Source organism: Taurulus bubalis, assembly GCF_910589615.1.
Source record: "Taurulus bubalis genome assembly, chromosome: 18".
NCBI lineage: Eukaryota > Metazoa > Chordata > Actinopteri > Perciformes > Cottidae > Taurulus > Taurulus bubalis.
Window position 1 is genome coordinate 2481016 of NC_136606.1, and position 24202 is coordinate 2505217.

Here is a 24202-nt window from a genome sequence, read left to right on the forward strand (position 1 = left end):
TCCCCATAGTTTTATGGATTTTTACTATCTTTATTGGGGGAGTTTTTCATGATCCGATGTGAGGTCCCGGGACAGGGATGTTATGTGTACAGATTGTAAAGCCCTCCGAGGCAAACTTGTATTTGTGATGTTGGGCTATATCAAATAAACTGAATTGAATTGAATGCCAAAGGTTCCTTGAGCAAGACACGGAAACCCCAGTTTCTCCCCGGGGATAATGAAGGATAATTACTTAGTCTTTACAGAAGGTGGATCAACGGTCCTGTGCTTCTTTCCTCTCGTTGTTTGTCTGTTTTAAGTTGACTTGATGAAGGTTAAACCTCACTGATGGCTACCAGTCATTATTCTCCCACAGAGGATTTCTTCCATCACACCAAGTTGCACAACCTTTGTTCCTGACAATCCAGTGTCAAAACTCACTTGGCAACATGAGAGTGAAATACTTTAGATTTGACATCAGCTGGTTCTCCTTTGCCAAGACTCCGCTCTCCGGTCTCTTCTAGTAAGTATGAGTCGCATTCCTCCACCAACATTATCGCACAAGCAGGGTGTGGGAATTTACAGTAAAGACAATTTGCTAACCGACTTCCTGGACGATCAGGTTTTGATCCCCATCACATAATCATCGTATAAAAAGGCATGTTTGCAGGCTGGCAGCCAGAGCTTTCAGCTGTTCCTCAGAGGCGTTCGTCCCAGGTGAGAATAACCAGGTAGGTGTGAGGGAACGACTCTCTTGGTTCGTTCAGACTCGAGCAAATGGAGCGCAAAAATAATTCAAATACAACGAGCGGAGTCGTTTATGAAAACTGGTGTTCTCACCGTGCTGCCGCTGCTTTACGCTAACAAATAATGACTACACTGTCATTTCATACTAATTACAGGGGAGTTAGAAAAAAATATAATGTTTAATTTAACCCAGATCAACACTCATTCATTACTACTTTGGCATTTTAAACTTTACCCTCCATATTCTGTCTGTACTCGCCTCCGTTTCTGCACGTTCAGCATGTTGTGCACTAAAAGGCTCTTCAGGCTTTACTGGACATCCGCCAACTTATCATTGTCTGCATTTCCAATATTATCAAATTACAGCGTGTCATTATCAGGATATGTCGGGCCTGTAAAATGTTCTTTAAATGTAATTTGGATCACTCAGGTGAAATGAATTTAAAAAGCTTACGTTTGAATTTCAAGTAGTTACTCAAGTAACTGGAAGTAGTTCATCTGTAGTGCACCTGGATTTATGCTTTATGTACTACTTGCATACGAATAGTATTCACATGGATCCGGTGCTACTACTACATGTACTTTAAAGAATTGTGATCCCCTGACTCTCCCTGTAGCGCCCCCCTCAGGACGAATGTCAATGACTCGATAACATGTGGGATAGTGACTCTAAAGCCACATTTGCCCGCTTTAAGTGACAGTGAGTGGTACATGTATCTCTACGGGATCAAATATTTAAAAAATATGTTATTAATCTGTCCGTCTGAGCAGGTTGTCACACTGCAGATATGGACACCATCACGGACATCTGCCAAGAAGTTGCAAGTTCGGCGGCATACGACGGACTAAAATCCGGAGTAAGAGTGATCCCGACAGAACGGCAGTGCAGCGTCGTGCTCACCAACGACTGCTCCAGCTACAGCCTCAGTAACCCCAGGTGAGAGCAAGTATGCAAGGATGTTCTTTCTCATTTTGAAATTTTTGCGCAGTTTATCTCTGTGGATTATCTCCGTGAAAACAGTTACCGTTTCCGCCACCCACCATGGAAATAACCACTAGTTCTGCTTTATACTTGTTGTGTAAATCCCACAAACGTTGGAACATCAAAAGCCACCGTGTCTGGGTTCATAATGTCGGCTGCTTCCAGCGTTCCTTCAGGCGGACCAGCAGCCGTCACGCGAATTTTAGGAAAGAGTTGGAAAATATCAGCAATTTTTTTGCAATGCGCCATTTGCGTCATTAGCGTCATTCACACCGCGTCATTCACGTCGTTAGCATCATTAGTGTCATTAGCATTATTCGGGTCATTAGTGCCTTATTAGCGTTATTCGCACCGCGTTATTCTCGTCATTAGCACCATTAGTGTCATTAGCGTCAATAGCGTCATTAGCGCCATAAGCGTTATTCGCGACATTGCTTTCGCAACTCAGTGTCACGCGAATTTTTCGCAAGAGTTGGAAATATATATCAGCTTGCTCAAATGAGGTGTCATTCGCGTCATTAGCGTTATTCGTGCAGCGGCGCTGGGATGTCCTTTCAAGTCGTACGACGAGTAAACAAGTGCAGTCGTTGCATAATGCAGCAATTAAGCATTTTGCCATTCTGTGTAATAAGTCGTCTCAGATGTCCGCTTTCAACATTAGCATGAATTTTACTCACGCTGCTTCTGCTTTTACAACATTTTCTGTAATTACTATGAGTAACTAGCTATCTCGCTATATAATACTGCAGTTATTGCTAATCCTAAAAGTGGTAAAACACTATTTTTCTCAAGGAATTCACACCTGATGTATTGCAGAGAGAATTCCTGAACTGCTTGGGCCATAACAGTAAGACAAGTGCAGCGTCGTCTCATAAGCGTCCTCAGCAATATTCAAAACAACAAACACATCTGAGCTGGCTAACATCACACAAAGCGTGCCCTTGAGACGAGGAGCAGTGACCTGGAAAACACTCCTAGAAACGGTGCCCATCCAAGCAACACACACACACACTGATGGTCATCCAAAGACGTAACACGCGCAAACAAAAAGAAAAGAAAAAGAAACAAACAAACAAAGAAGTTTGCGTTGTTGGCGACCATTCGCATTGACTTTGCATGCAATCTACTGGCATCGCTTTTGGTGTGAACGCATCATGACGCGTCTCTTCTGTTTCCAGACTGTTCATCCACGTCGGGCGCTGCGTGGATCCTCTGCCGCCTCGCATCCAGCCGGCCACCTCCGGAGAGGCCTTGTTCAAAAAGACTTTCGGTCGACCTCAAGGATCTTCCGGGGTCTTCACCTACGATCTCCTCAACGTTTCCACGAAGAAGTCGGAACAGAAAATCGCCGTGCTGTTCCGGGTTCCCTTTGACCAGAAAGCGAAGTCAAACAAGTACGCGGTGGGAATCTTGGACATCGGCAAAGAGTGCAACCTCGATCTTTACACCACGATGTCCGAAAATACCGACGCCGCGTTCGTCAGCGGCAAAGCGAAAGGCCCGAGTCTTTCCTACGAGAGTGAGACGGTCTGCATATCGGCCTCCATGGTCAAAGGCTACAAGTCGACCATTAAGGTGCACGTGTGCGAGGGATAGGCGACTATTCAATATGATGCGTAATCAAATCATACATCGGGATATCGTGATACAAGAGTTATGCTCATGGTTACGCCAAAATATATTCACAAAATGTCAGATTTCTCTGTATTTGTGTGAATGCATGTAAACAAAGTCAGGATATTGCAGGAACATTTGTTTGTCTTAATCTTTGAAGCTGTTGTGCTCAATACGTGTGAACCCTCCTGTTGTGCGCGTGCATTTCATCTGATTGTTATAAAGTTCCACGACTTTGTTCACACATCTGAACACGTATAATAAATGTGAATTTGATTTTATATTCTAAATAAACCCTTCTGTAACGACGTTGTACCGTCTATGTTTTATTTATATGACATTATTTATTATCACTATTGATGGTACACACTATTTAGTATTTATAAAGCACGAGTAAACACTTAATTCATCATTCATAAAGCATTATTCCAACATGATCACTCATTAGTAACTCATTAGTATGTAATTCATAAACACAGTTATACATGTTTCATTCTTGATTAAAAAGCTTGATTATTATGTGTTTCATGATTGGGTTTTCATACTTTATAAATCAAGGATTCCCTGTTTGTAAATGAAGCATTTAGGATTTATAGATGATTAATAAGATCATGTATAAAGTGTTTGTATATGATATACAAAATATTTAAATGTCATTTATTCGTGCATTTATTTATACATGTAATGATTTAAATATGCACTAATGGTTAGGGACTGTGTCAACATGTGCTTTTGAAATCGTTTATTTAGCCTGAGAAGTAGTTTTCTACCTGACAACTAACTTCCAAAAGCATATGTCATGTTTTTAAGTTGCAGACGTGAACAATGGAACATTTAAAGGAGTAGAGGGGCCAACTGGCTAATGGAGACCGTGTGATGAACAACTAAAACACCTTATTATCCTTATTATCGTGCTCTGACTGAACTTGTGTTTACTGTCCTGTGTGTGTTGATTGTCTTCCTCTCGTTGTCCTGTTTAAGTTGTGCCCTTCGTCCTGCAATAGATGAACACAAAGGAGGGTTTGATTGTTTTAAGTTGGTTCAGGTTAGACCTCAATTGGGCCGATGGCTGAAATAAACCTGCTGCAGCAGTCAGTCTCCCACAGAGGATTTATTCAAGTTACACAACCTTTGTTCCAGTGGCATAACTCATAACTCATAACCTGGTCTCCCTTTGCCAAAAACACAACCTGAGCTGCTGCATTCTGCTCAATGTAGACGACACACAATGAAGTCTATTGTGTCCACCTTCAGCCGAGCGAGGCTGACCAGGTGTCAGCCGGGATGGAAGAGAACATTCCTGGTGAGTTTATCCTCTGAGCTCTTGATACGTTCAGGTCTCTGTCATCTCCGGTCTCTTCCATCAACATTATATCACCAGGAAGGCGTGGGCGTTTGCTGTAAAGACAGTTTGCTATGCAACTTCCTGGAGAAGCAGGTTTTGATCTCCATCACATGAATACAGCAAAAAGGCTCGTTGCATTAAAGGCCGACAGCCAGAGCTTTCAGCTGTTCTTCAGAGGCGTCATCAGGTAAGAATAAGCAGAGTTGTGATGTCACCAAGTGATGTCACCAAGACAACAGCTTCACTTCATTTGAATATCACGGCGTCCAAGAGCCCGGCTACAAGTACGTTATATATGAGGACGTTCATGTTCATGCCCCTCAGGATGAATTGTGAAAAGAAAGACGTTTTCCACAACACTAAACTTACAGATACAAACTTCAATGTACAAGTCTGCAAAACTATGGTGAAAAGTACAACTCTTCTAATTATGAAATATTCCATTCATGAAAGGTTTACAGCAGAAGTGTGTGTTAAAGTGACAACAGTTAATGCCAAATGACAACAGTGTTTTTTATTACTATTACCATGAACATCGTTTACACTGGTAACCAATGTAAATAAATGTGTTGCACCAGTTTGTGACCAGTTTCATTCACAGCCTCTTAAACTTCACGCGACTGCGTTCCCTAATCAAGCCGGCCCGAATGTCCTGAAGGTGTTATTCTGTTATTTTAGTGGCATTGTCTCCTGTGATGTAGTTTAATCCCCTCAAGAGAACCAAAGCTCCACAAAGGTGCCTCCAGCTCGTCGGTGCACCTTCAGCCGGCACTCAGCCACGTTCCTTAACCGTGAATCAGAATGAAGAGATACTTGCCAAAATAATTTGGCCTCAAAACGTGCTTCATGACACAGCTACGTATCCGGAGCGTTTGAAGCTGACATACGGGGAAATTACTTGCATTTATTTATGAATTTGTCATAAAATATTGGCCTGATCTTTATCTAAGTGAAAAAAAAATGAACAAACACAATTTGTTGTGACGAATAACCCAAACATGATCGTATTGGACCAGTCATGCAGCAGACAGGAGATCATTTAAGTCAGTAATTTGCAAAGCTAGAGTCCAATCATGCAACGAGTTCGGAGGTGTGGATCAGAACTCCTTTTGCTGTTCACGAGATGCTTGATGGGAACTAAACCTGGAAGGAAAGACCCCTCAGCCTCTGGTGGAGGGAGCGTTGATCCAGGGCCTCGGGGAATGGAACTCGTTGAGGGGAGGAGACATTTGCAAGTTTACCAAGACACCTTACGAGAAAACGTCAGTCCGTTGAGTCAAAGCTCACCAGAGGTTGAGTTATGCAACAGGACCATGAGCCAAAATACACAAAATACCAAAGAATGACTCTCCAAAAAGGAAAATCCAACTTTTACAATGGCTCGGCCAAAGCCGAGGCCTCAGTCCGCTGAGCGCAGACATCCAGAGAGCAGCTGCAACTGAAGCAGTTGGGACTGCAGGTTTGATTTGCAGCTTCCGGAAGAGTTTAACTGATGTGGCTGCAAATGAGGTTCAACCAGACAATTAATTCAACAATTTACATACCTTTTCCACCACCATGTGAATACGCATTGGGCGTGTTCAATAAGCCCGTTGTGTTGAGCGGATACCATTTAGAAAACCTGCTAATTATAGAGGTGAATAACAGCCGTTGATTCAACCGCATGATCACTTTGGAGGATGTAGTTTGAGGTGCTGTTGAGCTGGTGGACAAAATAATAGAAACACCAGCAGCACAAACTACATCCTCAAAAGAAAAGCCACACAGTTCAATAAACGACGGACGTCCTGCTGATGCTCGTATGAACGGGGACTAAGCCGGCGCTTTGTTTCTGGACGCTGTTGATGGAACATCAGCTGTCGGGGGTTTGAACCTGTGATGTGTCATGAGCTGTTCATGAGAAGTTAGTCATCGTGGCGTCACCCTTCTGGTTCGTGGACGGACGTTTTGAAGCCTCGAGTTCGGCGATTTGGCGGCGGCCATCTTGGATTACAGCGTCGCCATTTTTAGCAATTTTTTTTAATGTTTGTGCAATTATTTTGACATTTTCTAACGCAAATTACAAAAAACATCATGCTGTATTGAGGAAGACTTGTAACCTTGTGATTGAGCCTCTACACTTTCACCATGTTTACTGAGGGAATAAATCAAGAGAGAAGTAGAGTCATGTTTTCATGGACTTTCATACAATCAGACTTCTTTTTGCAACTCGATAAGTCAAATATTGCTCAAATATTCACTCTCTATTGTTTACTTTTAATTTGCTAAATTAATGAATACTCTCTGCAGCTGTACATATATTTCATTCCAGTTATTTGTATTCTATTTTATTTGTGTATATTTATATATATATTACTTTATTTTAATTTAATTTTGTATATATCTTTCATCCCTGTTGCTTTTTTATATATTTTATCTTGTGTGTTTATTTGTATCTGTAAGCTGTAAGTTGGAAGGCGCTACAACGACAACACATTTCCCCTTGGGGATTAATAAAGTATCTATCTATCTATGTATCTATGTATCTATCTATCTATCTATCTATCTATCTATCTATCTATCTATCTATCTATCTATCTATCTATCTATCTATCTATCTATCTATCTATCTATCTAAATCCAGGCTATCTGACTTAAACACAGACACATGCAGTATACAGACGTACCTGCAGGATACATGTATTTATTCTTCGATCTTTCTATTAGGATGTTGAACAACGCTCACGACTCTAAAAGAACAGACCAACACAACCAGAGCAGGATTCACACGCTCACCCACTTACTCATTCAATCAACACTCAGTCACTTAATTTGCAGTTATATTTCATTCCTAATCATCTCTTGTTTCAGCAGCCGCCAGCTGGCTGCACTCGGATCCGGGTCGGCTGGAGAGCGTCCCTGTTGCTCCGCCGGTGACGCAAGACGGCACAGCTGTGTGCGAGCGGCGGCTTTAGGGAGTTGTTGTGATGTCGCACAACCCACCGCGTCTCACCACTCCTCATGGCTGAGGTGCTTTTTGCCGCTCAAAACAGGTGTAAGATGTTGTAGTGTTGTCTGAAGCTACAATATGACCTCCACTGGAGTTTAGCTAATAGAAGTGTTGGCTCTAAATGTCATGAAAACACAAACTCAGGCCCTCTGCGGGCCCCAAAGTCTTCCTGTGAGAATGGGAGCACACCCACAAGCAAAATATGACGCCCGGCTGGATGCACCGCAGAGCATACAAATCATTTTGTGCTAGACCGCTTTAGATAATTAGCTCTCGCTCCGGGGCGAACAGGAGAGATTCAGCAAACAGCGCTTAAAAAAAGAGAAAAGTGGGTTGATTCTTGTTTTTGAATAATGCAGTTAGAAAAAAGAGCATCAAAAAGCAGCAGTTTGTAATTAACTTGTGTGTGTAGACAATAAACACGCATGTGTGTGCGTGTGTGTGTGTGTGTGTGTGTGTGTGTGTGTGTGTGTGTGTGTGTGTGTGTGTGCACACAGGGGGTCGATGCAAAAAAGGAAAGCTTCAGGGATTGATCCCCTTTCGCGTGAAGGTCAGTGTCTCTCAGCGCATCGATCAGTAGAGTAGAAATACACAAGGTCTCTTTTCATGTACACACTCTGTTCTACACACTCTGTTCTACACACTCTGTTCTACACACTCTCATGTACACACTCTCATGTACACACACTCATGTACACACTCTCATGTACACACTCTGTTCTACACACTCTCATGTACACACTCTGTTCTACACACTCTCATGTACACACTCTCATGTACACACTCTGTTCTACACACTCTCATGTACACACACTCATGTACACACACTCATGTACACACTCTCATGTACACACACTCATGTACACACACTCATGTACACACTCTCATGTACACACTCTCATGTACACACACTCATGTACACACACTCATGTACACACTCTCATGTACACACTCTGTTCTACACACTCTGTTCTACACACTCTCATGTACACACACTCATGTACACACTCATGTACACACTCTGTTCTACACACTCTCATGTACACACACTCATGTACACTCTCGTCTACACACTCTGTTCTACACACTCTCGTCTACACACTCTCATTCTCTTACTTCACAGACGGTCGGCTGAAGTTTTGTCAACTTTTTGTAAATATTCATATCTTCGCGAAAAAAAAATGTTTTCTACCATTTATTGACGTGTTTCTACCATTTCATTCATATATTTCACTGCTTCTGTGAACCCAAGATCTTTTGTAAACCAGTGTCCATCACCAAAACGTTTCGTCCACATGAGGAAAGTTATGTTTTCACAAGAGATATGAAGAATTTTAAAAAAATCGAACTTCAATTTTTCAGCTTTAGGGCGATATTATTTATTTACACTTGTGGCTTATGACAATGGAGCGTCATTATATAGAGAGCTGAGTGTAGATACAACACATGGGTATGTATCACATATGCAAGTGACTTTAAAAGGTGAATTTAAGAAACTATGTACTGAAGGGTTAAGGAAAAGTGTTTATATTAATATGTTAATTAATGTGGTTGCAATGTTAAAAAATGAAGACGCTGACGGTGCATTTAATGCGTCTAAATTCTTCTTCTGTTAGACTTAGCAGACATTTTAAATGATGGTTTGAATGCTGAATGATCATTAGTGGAGTTGGCAGCTACAGAGCACGCTCATACTAATGGAGCACTCGCTAAAATTAAAAAGCCAACATAAAATATAATATATTAGTCACCCGTCAACGCCGCAAGTACAAACACATCAATTTCTCCATTTAAAAATGGCCGAAACTAAAAGCTGCTCGCCGGCAGTCGCAGGAACAGACGGCGCTGAGACTCGACCTTTTCGTGGTCGCGGTTCCTCGTGAGTCCGAAGGGGAGGAGAGCGACTCTGAGCCGTTTAGAAGCGGCGGCCTCGGGGGTCGTCCTGTCACAACAAAGCTCCCGTGCCGCTTCCACTGCTTTGACGTGAAATAAGGACCGACATCCGGTCCGCCCGTGGCCGGCTTTTCCTGGTCGTCGCCCCGCTGTCGACACCTTCGGCGGGACGCAGTGGGAGGAGAGGCTCTGCAGCGCCGACGGATCCATTTTGATATGAGAGCCGCCACCCGCCGCCACATGGGAGGTGCTGCTCCCCGAGGTGGGCCGGGTGTGAATTACATCCAGCTCACACACCGGCTGCTCCCTTCCCTCCTCATTCCCATCTCGCTCGGCCACAAAGAGAGAGGGAATATCCCGTGTAGATAGAAGGAACGCTCCAGCTGCAGCTGTGGATCCTCAACTTCAACTTCTTTTTTTGGGGGGGGTGTGGGACTCCACAGCACTTTGCAGAAGGGAAACCGGGTATGGAACGATGAAATGCAAACGGAAACCCTCCAAATCCACTTCAGTCAGATTGGAGGTGCCAGACCAGCTTGTGTGGAAGGCGGAGCGGCGCAGGAGAGAGCGGCCCGGCAGCCGGTGTTTCACGGCCTGTCGGGTCAGGACGCGTCGCCCCGCTTCTCATTAGCCCCCTGATGCGCCGCGAGCGCCCCGAGTTAGGCGGAGGTGGCGCCTCGGCCCGGCTTGGCACCGAGACGATGCTGAGATTGGACAGGTGGAAGGACAGGGAGCGGGGGAGGGGGAGGCGGGGGCGGGGGAGGGGACTCAAAGGTCACTGGTTTCAAAACGGCAAAGGATTTATTGAGCAGGACATGAAGTTCTTACTCTGCCGCTGACCCGAGGATCCTTTCAACAGAGATGTAATCCTTCTCAGGGAATCATTTTAGCAGATCTAAAGGGTCCCGGTTGGGACGATTACATAGTTATTGTCCTCTCAGAAACATTATGGATCAGCTGGTCGACACGTAGCCGTCAACCCCTCACCCTATTTATTGTTTGAGTTGTGTTTAGAAGGGTTATACATGATTGTAGCCCTGATTTCTATGTTTAATGTGACACCTAACATGTGTTTGTCTTGATTTGTACCATGTGACCTGATATAAAGGATCCCCATCAGCCTTAAAGCGATGTCACGATGTCACTGGATCAGAAAAAGCTCCTCTGGTTTCCAGAAAGACGCCAACTAACTATGTGTTGCTTGACTTGTTGCCAAATACCTTGAGGTTCAAACAGTTTTGTTTCATTGAACGACCTTTAAATAAACAACGATGGTATCAAAGTAGAACAAGGTAAAACCTGATGAACGGGTCGTCTCTACACACACACACACACACACACACACACACACACACACACACACACACACACACACACACACACACACACACACAGAAACCTGCAGACTTCCACTCCTACATCTGAGTTAACGTCTGTCCTCTCGCCTCACGGGGAGGCGAGTTTCACGCTGTTGTGTTGCTGTTGTTGTTGTTGTTGTTGTTGTTGTTGTTGTTGTTGTTGTTGTTCTACCGCAGCATCTTTCTGTATGCACACTCAGATTAAAAGGACAGGGGAACGTGGGGAGAGGTGAAGAAACATCACCGGGGAACCGAGAGACGAACGATAAAGAAGAAAAAGGCAAAAAGGCAAACATGGAAATGTCATGGTTGCGGGTCAGTGCTGGGCCCGAGGAGCTCAGCAGACACGGACAGACGGCGAGAGGCAACTGGGTCACGGCGTCGAGCAATTTGGGATAAAAAAAATGGCGGAAGACCACGTTGTATTCTCCCTTTGACGAGTACAATCATGCTTTCCCCCCATTTATCTGAAGCGCCCGTCAACGCCTTCTGACAGGCCGAGGCCAGGTTGCACTCCATGCAACGCCTCTGACTCATCGGCCCGTGTGTTTGTTCCCGGCTCGACCGGAGGAGACGGTGCAGTCTGGGAAAAAACAACAACAACAACAACAACAACAACAACAAGCAAACCAAACTCTGTCACTTTGCTGCCGTCTAAGCCTCCCCAGCAGCGTCAATAAGAAGCTGCAAAGAAACAAACGCAGGGCTGGCAAGCTAATCCAGGGATCACATTGTGAATCACCCACACACACACACACACACACGCACACACACACACACACACACACACACACACACACACACACACAGCCAGACGGAAATAGCCGGCTTTGGCACTGCCATAATTTTGCCTCTCTCCTTCTGTACTCCCTCTCCTCCCTCCTCATCTCAAAGCAGAGAGAGGGCTGAAGTTATTGCATGTGACACTCAGGAGAGAGAGCGTTTTTTTTGGGGTTGCATTTCTCCACAAAGCCGAATGCCACGGGAGCAGCAGAGCTGCGTCTCCCGCCGCTTAATAACAGTGGAATTATTTAAAATAGAAGCAGCGGCAGGAATATTTCTGAGTCTATATTTAGACGGGCAGTGATGCGTCTCATCTGTGGGATTCACATGCAGACACATCGGGGTGGAGATCAATCTCTCACACGATCGGGCCGAGGCCTTTGATCAAGAAAACATCGTCCGTTTAACCACGATAATAATAATCTAATAGAATAACCTAATCTCTAAACAAGCTAGGGTTCATAGCGGCGGAGTAAAGTTCCTTTTGTACTCCCTTTTCTACACGCAGTCTATTCTTAGCATCCTTAGCATCCTTAGCATCCTTAGCATCCTTAGCATCCTTAGCATCGCCCCTCCAGCTGGATGCAGGATGATCGCTCACCGATAACCTGACTCCCAGTTTGCTTTCCGTCTGCACATTTCCAACGTTATTACTTTCCAGGACCTCGTCGCGGGCAAATTGCATTGATTAGCCGGCTTTAAATCAGTTGCCGTTAATTACATTCGCCCCGCGTTGCTTCGCTAAGCATATAGCTCCACATGATTGCAACTAAATTGCAATTAGCCAAACGCCCCGAGCGCCAGAGAGGAGGACAGTGGCGGATCTGTGTAAGTCAGCGGCACGTGGGCGTCGGACGGAGGCTGCAGGGAAACGCTTGGATGAATAGTGAGGCGCTTCAGAAGAATGATGTCACTTTTATACGTTTTTTATGTTGGTTATGACCTGTCAAGGGACTACAGATGCTAGTTATCTGAAGCTATAATCTGGTAAAGTGCAAACAATTGTGACATTTATGTTTGAACTGTACATGGTCCCTTTAAATAAAGATAATTAAATTACATAATACTACTGTTATTGTCGCCACATGTTTAAACTCTTTTACTTTGCGTATTCGACCAGCGTTTTCTCAATCTCACGATAAAGCCATTTTGTTAGCACTTTATAATGAATACACAGTATTTAGCATTTATAAAGCACGAGTAAACACTTCATTCATCATTTATAAAGCATTGTTCCAACATGAACACTGATTAGTAACTCATTAGTATGCAGTTCATAAACACAGTTATACATGTGCTATCCAGACAATTCAATCGCTAAAATTGCGAATGGTTTGCATTCAACTAAATACTGAATATCTCCTCAAGCCCAAGGTCTATTTGAAAAACTTAAACAGCTTTGAACATAGATAATAAATTCATATATGTGTTAGTGGTATATTAGTTTATGATAGTACACAGAAAAGAAAAAAACAACAACTAAAGCTTGTTTATTTATATCGTAACTATATTCATACATTCTGCATTAATATATTCTAACTAATATACAACATATCTCTATCTGTTAGGAGTATATGTGCGAAGTTTGGGTTTGATGGAGTGAATTATAATTATTTTTTCGAGCGATTGCGTCTGAAACTCTGACGTCCATTTTCACGGGACGCTGAAAAGGTTTCAGATGAAATGTGACGAGTTCACTCTGAAAGAAGTCTGTTGGCCAACAGACGGTTAACAGACGTTAACAGACGGTTAACAGACGGTTAACAGACGGCCAACAGACAGTTAACAGACGGTTAACAGACGGCCAACAGACGGTTAACAGACGTTAACAGACGGCCAACAGACGACCAACAGACAGTTAACAGACGGTTAACAGACGGTCAACAGACGGCCAACAGACGGTTAACAGACGGCCAACAGACAGTTAACAGACGGTTAACAGACGACCAACAGACAGTTAACAGACGGTTAACAGACGGTCAACAGACGGCCAACAGACGGCCAACAGACGGTCAACAGACGGCCAACAGACAGCCAACAGACGGCCAACAGACGACCAACAGACAGTTAACAGATGGTTAACAGTTGTTAACAGACGGCCAACAGACGGCCAACAGACAGTTAACAGACGGTTAACAGACGGTCAACAGACGGCCAACAGACGGTTAACAGACGGCCAACAGACGGTTAACAGACGTTAACAGACGCTAACAGACGGTTAACAGACGGTTAACAGACGACCAACAGACAGTTAACAGACGGTTAACAGACGGTCAACAGACGGCCAACAGACGGTTAACAGACGGCCAACAGACAGTTAACAGACGGTTAACAGACGACCAACAGACAGTTAACAGACGGTTAACAGACGGTCAACAGACGGCCAACAGACGGCCAACAGACGGTCAACAGACGGCCAACAGACAGCCAACAGACGGCCAACAGACGACCAACAGACAGTTAACAGATGGTTAACAGACGGTCAACAGACGGCCAACAGACGGTTAACAGACGGCCAACAGACGGCCAACAGACAGTTAACAGACGGTTAACAGACGGTCAACAGACGGCCAACAGACGGTTAACAGACGGCCAACAGACGGCCAACAGACAGTTAACAGACGGTTAACAGACGGTCAACAGACGGCCAACAGACGGTTAACAGACGGCCAACAGACGGTTAACAGACGTTAACAGACGTTAACAGACGGTTAACAGACGGTTAACAGACGACCAACAGACGGTGAACAGATGGTTTACAGATGTTAACAGACGGCCAACAGACGACCAACAGACGGTTAACAGACGGTCAACAGACGGTTAACAGACGGCCAACAGACGGTTAACAGACGGTTAACAGACGGTTAACAGACGTTAACAGACGGCCAACAGACGACCAACAGACGGTTAACAAACGGTTAACAGACGGTTAACAGACGGTCAACAGACGGCCAACAGACGGTCAACAAACGGTTAACAGACGGCCAACAGACGGCCAACAGATGGCCAACAAACGGTTAACAGACGGCCAACAGACGGCCAACAAACGGTTAACAGACGGCCAACAAACGGTTAACAGACGGCCAACAGACGGTTAACAGACGGCCAACAGACGGCCAACAAACGGTTAACAGACGGCCAACAGACGGCCAACAGACGGTTAACAGACGGTTAACAGACGTTAACAGATGGCCAACAGACGGCCAACAAACGGTTAACAGACGGTCAACAGACGGTCAACAGACGTTAACAGACGGCCAACAAACGGTTAACAGACGGCCAACAGACGGTTAACAGACGGCCAACAGACGGCCAACAGATGGTTAACAGACGGCCAACAGACGGCCAACAAACGGTTAACAGACGGCCAACAGACGGCAACAGACGGTTAACAGACGGTTAACAGACGGTTAACAGACGTTAACAGATGGCCAACAGACGGCCAACAAACGGTTAACAGACGGTCAACAGACGGTCAACAGACGTTAACAGACGGCCAACAGACGGCCAACAGACGGTTAACAGACGTCAACAGATGACCAACAGACGGCCAACAAACGGTTAACAGACGTTAACAGACGGCCAACAGACGGTTAACAGACGGCCAACAGACGGTTAACAGACGGCCAACAGACGGTTAACAGACAGCCAACAGACGGCCAACAAACGGTTAACAGACGGCCAACAGACGGTTAACAGACGTTAACAGACGGCCAACAGACGGCCAACAGACGGCCAACAAACGGTTAACAGACGGCCAACAGACGGTTAACAGACGTTAACAGACGGCGTGGTGACGGGCGGCTGGGTTCACGGCCCGCTCTGTGTACCGTTAGCAGAGGGTCACCAAGCACGCCCTGGAGTGTGTCTCTGCCGGTCCGTCTCTCACACACACACACACACACACACACACACACACACACACACACACACACACACACACACACACACACACACACGGCCCCAAAAAGAAAAGCTATGATTTACTGACTGAGGGTTGAATTATCCGGCGAGGCAAACGATCCGGTTGATTCAGATGAACGAGTGACAGCGCGACCTGAAGGTCAAGCTGAAGGTCAACTTCAGTGGAGGAGAATGTTTGTGTTTCCATCTCAAAGGAGCTCGGCACGAGGACGATCAACAAATATGTCGAGAAACGAGCACATGAAAGGATACAGACACACACACACACACACACACACACACACACACACACACACACACACACACACACACACACACACACACAAACACACACACACACACACACACTAGCGAGTGTCTCACCGGAAAGTAGAGAAGCAGCGCTCCACACAGGATGGCCTCCAGCAGGACTAAACCTGATGCTCGGATACTCTGCAAGAGAAGGAAGATATTAATAAACTTATTCTTTATGCATCAAATGCTTGAACCACATTAACAGGATTTGGGCCACAGAATCAGAATCAGAAGCATTTATTTTCCAGGTTACACATACAAGGAATATAAGTTTTAACATCCCTAAGATATAATTTTATTGGTTGTTTAAGGACACAGATTCATAACCGATATTTGGCCAGAGACGTGCTTATTAAGTTTATTAAATGAATCAAAGAAAATAATCAAAAACAAACAACTAAAAGCCCAAACATGCAAAACAGAAGCAAAAGCAGCAAAATGGAGACAATTATGCGCAGTAATGCAATCCATTGTTGATTAAAACATTGATAACAGAAGCTTTAATTTGAAATGTTTATGTCCAAAATCACCAAAATTATGATGTTGACAAGGATAATGTTTTTTTCTTCTTCTACTAAATGAATGAAGGACAGTTTGAACTCTGGTAAAATCCCTCAGGCTGCAGCAGGTCTAAACACACACATGATATCATAGCATTCCAGCTTTCTTCTTCGTTGGTTGAAAGGGAACAAAGCTCCGGCCTCCAGGACGTTTTATAAAGGGTTCAACATCTCCGGCTCTTTCTCTGCTCCTGTTATGTAAGACATTTAACAAAATATCGTCCTGAAGCTGGAGCGACGCCCGAGGGTGCTTTCAGGGAGCAGAGGACGACTGAGCCTCCGCTTTCAGGACAACACAAAATAACACAACACGGCTATCCGGAGCAGACCAGCGCTCATCTTGTTCCGCATGAATGAAAACCTACGAGCCAAATGAACTCGTTTGTTTATGAAAAACTTTAATTTATCGCAAAGTCTGCGAGAAGCTTATAAACTAAGCTGTTAAACTTGGTTTGATGATGAGAGGATTACGTAAGAGGTGTTTAGACACGACAAAGACCCAGAGGACCTCAACCTCCGTCTGCATTATTAATGTGATTATTATTAATAATGTGAGCGATCCTTTGTTGAAGCCGGTTGATATGAAGCAGGAGTCTTCAGGTGTGGAGAGCAGAGATGTTAATCTGCACTTATGATGCTCAAAACAAAGCTTTTAAAAAGATCATTCACTGAGAGGAACAATAGAGGCTCAGAGGATTTCATAAGTTTGGTCAAAAGTTTACTTTACTTATTTAAACTGAGCCGAGATTCACGTGTTAATAATGTATGCAAAATGGCACGAGGCAAGTTAAACGAACATTCATAATATTTATCTGATCAAACTAAAGTAGAAGGCCAATAACTCATCTTTCTGTTAAATTCTTTATTTATTCCTAATTAACTTTGATTGAAACACACTATTTGATATTTTCATAAAATGGCTCTATTAGTCTTTAATGCTGTTTTCATGCACTCTGTCACCTTATTTGCATTAAAAGTACAAAAATATTCCCATTGTGAAATAATTTACTTTAATTAATGCGCTGTGCTGTTTTGTTGTATATATTGAGTATTTAGCGTTCCTGTTTTTTGTGTCTTCTATGTAAGTTGCTTGCTACTGTACATCATTTCCCCTTGGGGATGAATAAAGTATTAATCTATCTATCTTTGGAAAGTTATATTCTGACATGTCATCACTGCAGCGGTCAGCGTGTGAACCAGAGTGAACGTCGTCTCTTTTAGACACAAGCGGCAGACTGGTGATCTGCGGCCGTTTGAAATGATTTCAAAGCTTTGTGGTGACCGCCCACAAACAGATCTATTTATTTATTGATCCAGAGGGCTTTGATGACCGCCCGGCCCGAACACATCAAACGCCTAACTGATGTGACGTTGTAATGGTGACTTGAATCTGTGTCTCTAAACCTTTTAAAAACCAATCACCAAGACTGAGCGACTGTTATATAAAACTGTAAATCAGAGCTTGTTTTATGAAAGAAAAAGCCACAAACTGCTGTATTTGGATGTATTGAACACCATAAGTAATATATAAGTGAAATATATGGTTTGGTACATGAAAAAAATGAAAAATGTCACTTATGTGCCCCAATGCAAATTTTGGAGACCGCGTCTGAGTTTCTTTGTTCTAAACCCTCTCTAACTTTGTTCTGCTTCACTTTATCAAGAGAATGTTCACATATTGAGCTATGATTTGGGTTAGAGAATGTTCACATATTGTGTTATGATTTGGGTTAGAGAATGTTCACATATTGAGCTATGATTTGGGTTAGAGAATGTTCACATATTGTGTTATGATTTGGATTAGAGAATGTTCACATATTGTGTTATGATTTGGGTTAGAGAATGTTCACATATTGTGTTATGATTTGGGTTAGAGAATGTTCACATATTGTGTTATGATTTGGGTTAGAGAATGTTCACATATTGAGTTATGATTTGGGTTAGAGAATGTTCACATATTGAGCTATGATTTGGGTTAGAGAATGTTCACATATTGAGCTATGATTTGGGTTAGAGAATGTTCACATATTGTGTTATGATTTGGGTTAGAGAATGTTCACATATTGTGTTATGATTTGGGTTAGAGTTGGACCTTACCGCTGCATCATTTCAAAGAAATAATTTTTTATAGGTGGACCTGAAACCTTTTCATTTTGTTCTGTGTGTCATCTTCATTTACTCTTAACCAGTAACATATAGACTGATATTTACACATCTGAACAAAATCTCACATGTGTACCTTTTATTATAACACCAACATTATTAAAATAGCCCTAGTGGTTGCAGAGATACACCCTTTTTTGTTTGGGGATGACATTTTCGAGGAAAAGGGTTTTTATTAAACTAACAGAACAGATTCCCTAAAAGCTGAACTCTTAAGATTTGAATAAAGCAACAACAGGGACCAAAAGAAGGAACACAGAGCTTTAGCTCATGGCGCGTGGCCACACACACCTTGTTCCTGCGGAAGTGGTAGACGAGCACCATGCCGACGAAGACCACGAGCATGCAGAGGCTCTGCACCGAGACCACGGCGAGCCGCAGGGCGCCGTCCTCCGGCGCCACGCAGGGCGTCTCGTCCCGGCAGAAGCTGCAGCCCTGCTGACACGGCAGGCAGTCGCTGGACGAGCCCTCGTCCGCGTTGGGGCCGCTGGCCGAGGCTTTGCTCTTCTTCCCCGTCCCTGTGGCACCAAAGATGGAGAAAGAGAGGAGGTTGAGGTCCAAAACAATGAGTTAAGCAGCTTGATTTTTCATGAAATCATGATTTGGTTTTAAAAATGTATTCAGCTATTGATGTAAAACCTGAGAGCCACGTGTTGCAACATGAAAACTGTGTCATTAAGTAAGATGATGAATAATAAATAAATAGTTCAACGCTTACAAATGAAACCAAAAATGACTGGAGTCGACAGGAACCGATTTGTTTGAGCATGAATTTATTTGGTATGGACGTCACAGGGGCATTATTATTATTATTAGCTGATGCACAGTAGCACGAGTAGTGGCATGTTTCTCAGTGTGTTGGTACAAATGATTGATTATGTCACTGGTGATAGCGAAATACTCGCTATCACCAGGATTTGTCTACTTACAACTGAGGCGGCGCGTGCCGGTGCCTATCTCTGGACCAGTGACGAGCTTGCTAGCTAGCGAGCTAACGGGCTAACGAGCTAGCGAGCTAACGGGCTAGCGAGCTAGTTATAGCTAGCATAATTAATAATATTTAGCTATGTGCCAACATACTATGGAACACTTTTGCCACTGACGGGCATGGCCCCCCAGCACCATCATGTTAATGTTCTTTATGACTTTGTGTTGAGTCTATTTCCCTTTTCTGTTGAAAAGATAACTGAGACTTCTGCTAGCTTTGAGCCAAAGCAGTGGCTCAAAGCTAGCAGAAGTCTCAGTTACAGAACATACTTAACTATTACTTAACTAATGAGTAGTAACTACTGAATTAATGAGTAGTAACTACCTGATTTCATCATGAATTGCAGCATTTTTTTTAATCATTTACTAACACTTTACAAATGATCTTATTAATCTATTTAATTTAAGTCCCGTCTCCCTCAGTTTCCTCGTCTGTCTCTTCCTCTGAACACATTGAGGAGATGAAGTGCTCCTCTGAGGAGAGACTGCTCTCCCTCTCTGACCTCACTGATCCATCGGCATCGTGTCATCGCCAGGGAGACGGATCTATACGCGTGAACATGAAGAGTCAACACGCGGCACCTCGTTCAGTCACTGGCGGATCCTTCAAGGCTGATAACCTCAACCTCGATTTGTTTCATCCCGACAAGGACAGAGATGATTGGGTCTGAAGACGGGACGGATCGGCTCAAAGCATTGGAAAAAATGATGTTTTTTTTAAGCTAGGAGCCAGATCTGACTGGAGAAAGAACATATATTCAAGAATCTCCACAGATGTGAAGGTAAAACCAACCACTAAACCATAGATGCTCTTCCCAGGGTAAACTAAGGTAAACCCAGAAGCCAGTGTGTTGTTGGTTAAATCCCCTACGATGCCCATGTGGTTGCATAGATAACGGATGGTGGATTTAAATAGAGCTTTTATGGAGGCTTTATTGGAAACCGCCATTGTCTCAGAGATTTGCGGGGATTTCGCCTTTAAAAAAAGAAACTGGCCTATTTTCCAAAGCTATGACTCGATCCCTTCAAAAGGACGACTTATCTCCAGAAATGAGTCACATCCTTCGTCAGTGTGTCGCTGCTGCAGCTGACCGACGGTCAGAGGAAACTAGGTCTGTGTTTGTTTACGTGAAGGATCCAGAAAGATGAGACAGAGAGAGGTGAGATGATGTTTTACCACAGAGAGTCAGGAAGTCTCTAGTGGAGAAAAGGCTGGTTACTGGTCCCATGAGCAGTAACTGGTCCTCTCTGTTGTTGTGTTCTCACACACACACACACACACACACACACACACACACACACACACACACACACACACACACACACACGCACACGCTCTCTCACACACACACACTCACACACACACACACACACACACACACACACACACACGCACACGCTCTCTCACACACACACACTCACACACACACAGCCACACACACATTCACACACACGCTCTCTCACACGCACACACACACACACACACACACACACACACACACACACACACACACACACACACACACACACACACACAGCTCTCTCAGAAAGACCTTCTTGGAGGAGCAGGTGAAACAGGTGAGGAAAAGCTGTAGAATTGAGATCACGCCAGTCAAGGTTTACGTGGGGCGAGACGGAGGGAAGTGGATGAAATGAAAGAGTGAGAGCGATGGAGGACAGGTGAGAACCACAGCGATGGAGGACAGGTAAGAACCAGAGCGATGGAGGACAGGTGAGAACCACAGCGATGGAGGACAGGTAAGAACCAGAGCGATGGAGGACAGGTGAGAACCACAGGGATGGAGGACAGGTGAGAACCACAGTGATGGAGGACAGGTGAGAACCAGAGCGATGGAGGACAGGTGAGAACCAGAGCGATGGAGGACAGGTGAGAACCACAGAGATGGAGGACAGGTGAGAACCACTGTGATGAGGACAGGTGAGAACCACAGCGATGGAGGACAGGTGAGAACCACAGCGATGGAGGACAGGTGAGAACCAGATTGATGGAGGACAGGTGAGAACCACTGTGATGAGGACAGGTGAGAACCACTGTGATGAGGACAGGTGAGAACCACAGCGATGGAGGACAGGTGAGAACCAGAGCGATGGAGGACAGGTGAGAACCACAGCGATGGAGGACAGGTAAGAACCAGAGCGATGGAGGACAGGTGAGAACCACAGGGATGGAGGACAGGTGAGAACCACAGTGATGGAGGACAGGTGAGAACCACAGCGATGGAGGACAGGTGAGAACCACAGCGATGGAGGACAGGTAAGAACCAGAGCGATGGAGGACAGGTGAGAACCACAGCGATGGAGGACAGGTAAGAACCAGAGCGATGGAGGACAGGTGAGAACCACAGGGATGGAGGACAGGTGAGAACCACAGTGATGGAGGACAGGTGAGAACCACAGCGATGGAGGACAGGTGAGAACCAGAGCGATGGAGGACAGGTGAGAACCAGAGCGATGGAGGACAGGTGAGAACCACAGAGATGGAGGACAGGTGAGAACCACTGTGATGAGGACAGGTGAGAACCACAGCGATGGAGGACAGGTGAGAACCACAGCGATGGAGGACAGGTGAGAACCAGATTGATGGAGGACAGGTGAGAACCACTGTGATGAGGACAGGTGAGAACCACTGTGATGAGGACAGGTGAGAACCACAGTGATGGAGGACAGGTGAGAACCACAGTGATGGAGGACAGGTGAGAACCACAGAGATGGAGGACAGGTTAGAACCAGAGTGATGGAGGACAGGTGAGAACCACAGTGATGGAGGACAGGTGAGAACCACAGAGATGGAGGACAGGTGAGAACCACAGAGATGGAGGACAGGTGAGAACCACAGAGATGGAGGACAGGTGAGAACCAGAGTGATGGAGGACAGGTGAGAACCACAGTGATGGAGGACAGGTGAGAACCAGAGTGATGGAGGACAGGTGAGAACCACAGTGATGGAGGACAGGTGAGAACCAGAGTGATGGAGGACAGGTGAGAACCACAGCGATGGAGGACAGGTGAGAACCAGAGTGATGGAGGACAGGTGAGAACCACAGCGATGGAGGACAGGTGAGAACCAGAGTGATGGAGGACAGGTGAGAACCACTGGGGTTCTGCGTCTGCAGAAGAAGTTTTTAATTAACTCAGAAGTAACTATGATTACAGAAGTAACTATGATTAAAAAGATAGTTCCCATCTTGAACCTGATTAGCCTCCCCAGGTACCGAGGCTACACTTCCTCTTGCAGCACCTGCCTCTCATCACCGCGGTTACTAAACGAAGACGTTGCGTAACCGGGGCCCGCCAAGGGGAACTCGTGGTTCTCTTGATGACGGCTCAGCAACATGGGTCCAGTGGTTGAGCGCTGATGGAATGAGCTGCTACGTTGGTAGAAACCAAACAGGCTGCCAGGTTGTGTTTCAACCTTTGATGGTAAATGACTTAAAAGGAAACGTGATGTCATGAAATGTGATGAGCTCAAAGTCTAAAATGCATCTCAAGGTCGTGGATGAAGGACACATAGCAGCTGATGGTGAACAACAACAGAGGGAGTGAAGGTTTCTTTATTTTAATGCCATTAAAACCAGTTCCCCCTCCCCGGCTTGGGTAAAACCAGTAATGATCGTCTCAGCCTGGCATGGAGAACCTGTTGTATATTCATGGATGTTTAATTAACCTCAATAGAAGGTATACAAACTGGAATCACTGCAAACAGGAAGTTTCATTGATTCCAGCGGAACGCTGATAACGACTCCCGCAAAAATATTTCAATCAGAAACTTTGAAGATGTGAATAAAGAATGTCGGTGCAGAAAACCCAAAAATATTCTGGTTGTACCAACTGTACCTTCATCAAAGAGGATTAAGATATCGATGGTTGAGTTTAGCATGCGGAAGTTTACCAAAACAAATTCTATATTATTTATATATATATATATATATATATATAAATATATAATGTAATATATATACATATATATATATATATATGTATATATATATATATATATATATATATATATATATATATATATATATACATATATATATATATATATGTGTATATATATAAATAAATAAATGTTAATTAAATGTATTTATATATACATCAAAAATATGTATTACACTATTTTACATTTATATATATATATGTATATATAAATATTTATATATATATGTATATATCAATATTTATATATATGTATGTATATATAAATCTAATATTGTGTAATACATATATATATACATTTTATATAATTTAATAAATATGTTTATATATATACAATATTTATATATGTATAAATATTATATAATTTACTACATTTAAATAAAATGTATGCATGTATTTATATATATATATATATATATATATATATATATATATATATAGATATATATATATATATATATATATATGATTGGTCCATGCAAGGTGACCTAAGAGGTCATATAAAATATAACATCTTATTCTCACACGTTTTTTTCCCCATCAGAGATGATAATGACTTATGAGTCCTGGGATACGATGAGGAGCACAGATTATATATATGTGTGTGTGAACAGGTGATTGGTTGGT

At 43.8% G+C, this 24202-nt stretch overlaps 2 protein-coding genes across 2 annotated transcripts in view; one reads left to right on the forward strand and one right to left on the reverse strand.

Moving 5' to 3' along the window:
- Window positions 1–24202, reverse strand: part of gpr158a (G protein-coupled receptor 158a) — a gene marked incomplete at both ends in the record, with an annotated part of 73981 nt that overhangs the window by 17384 nt on the left and 32395 nt on the right. The window contains 2 exons of the mRNA XM_079234188.1: window positions 15978–16046; window positions 18923–19149. Of these exons, the coding sequence (XP_079090314.1) occupies window positions 15978–16046; window positions 18923–19149 (296 nt within the window). The remainder of the gene's footprint in view (window positions 1–15977; window positions 16047–18922; window positions 19150–24202) is intronic.
- LOC306750518 (uncharacterized protein) lies at window positions 670–3635 on the forward strand. The gene is made up of 3 exons (XM_079233954.1): window positions 670–710; window positions 1498–1663; window positions 2887–3635. Exons 2-3 carry the CDS (start codon window positions 1515–1517, stop codon window positions 3302–3304), a joined length of 567 nt encoding a protein of 188 aa, XP_079090080.1. The 5' UTR covers window positions 670–710; window positions 1498–1514; the 3' UTR covers window positions 3305–3635.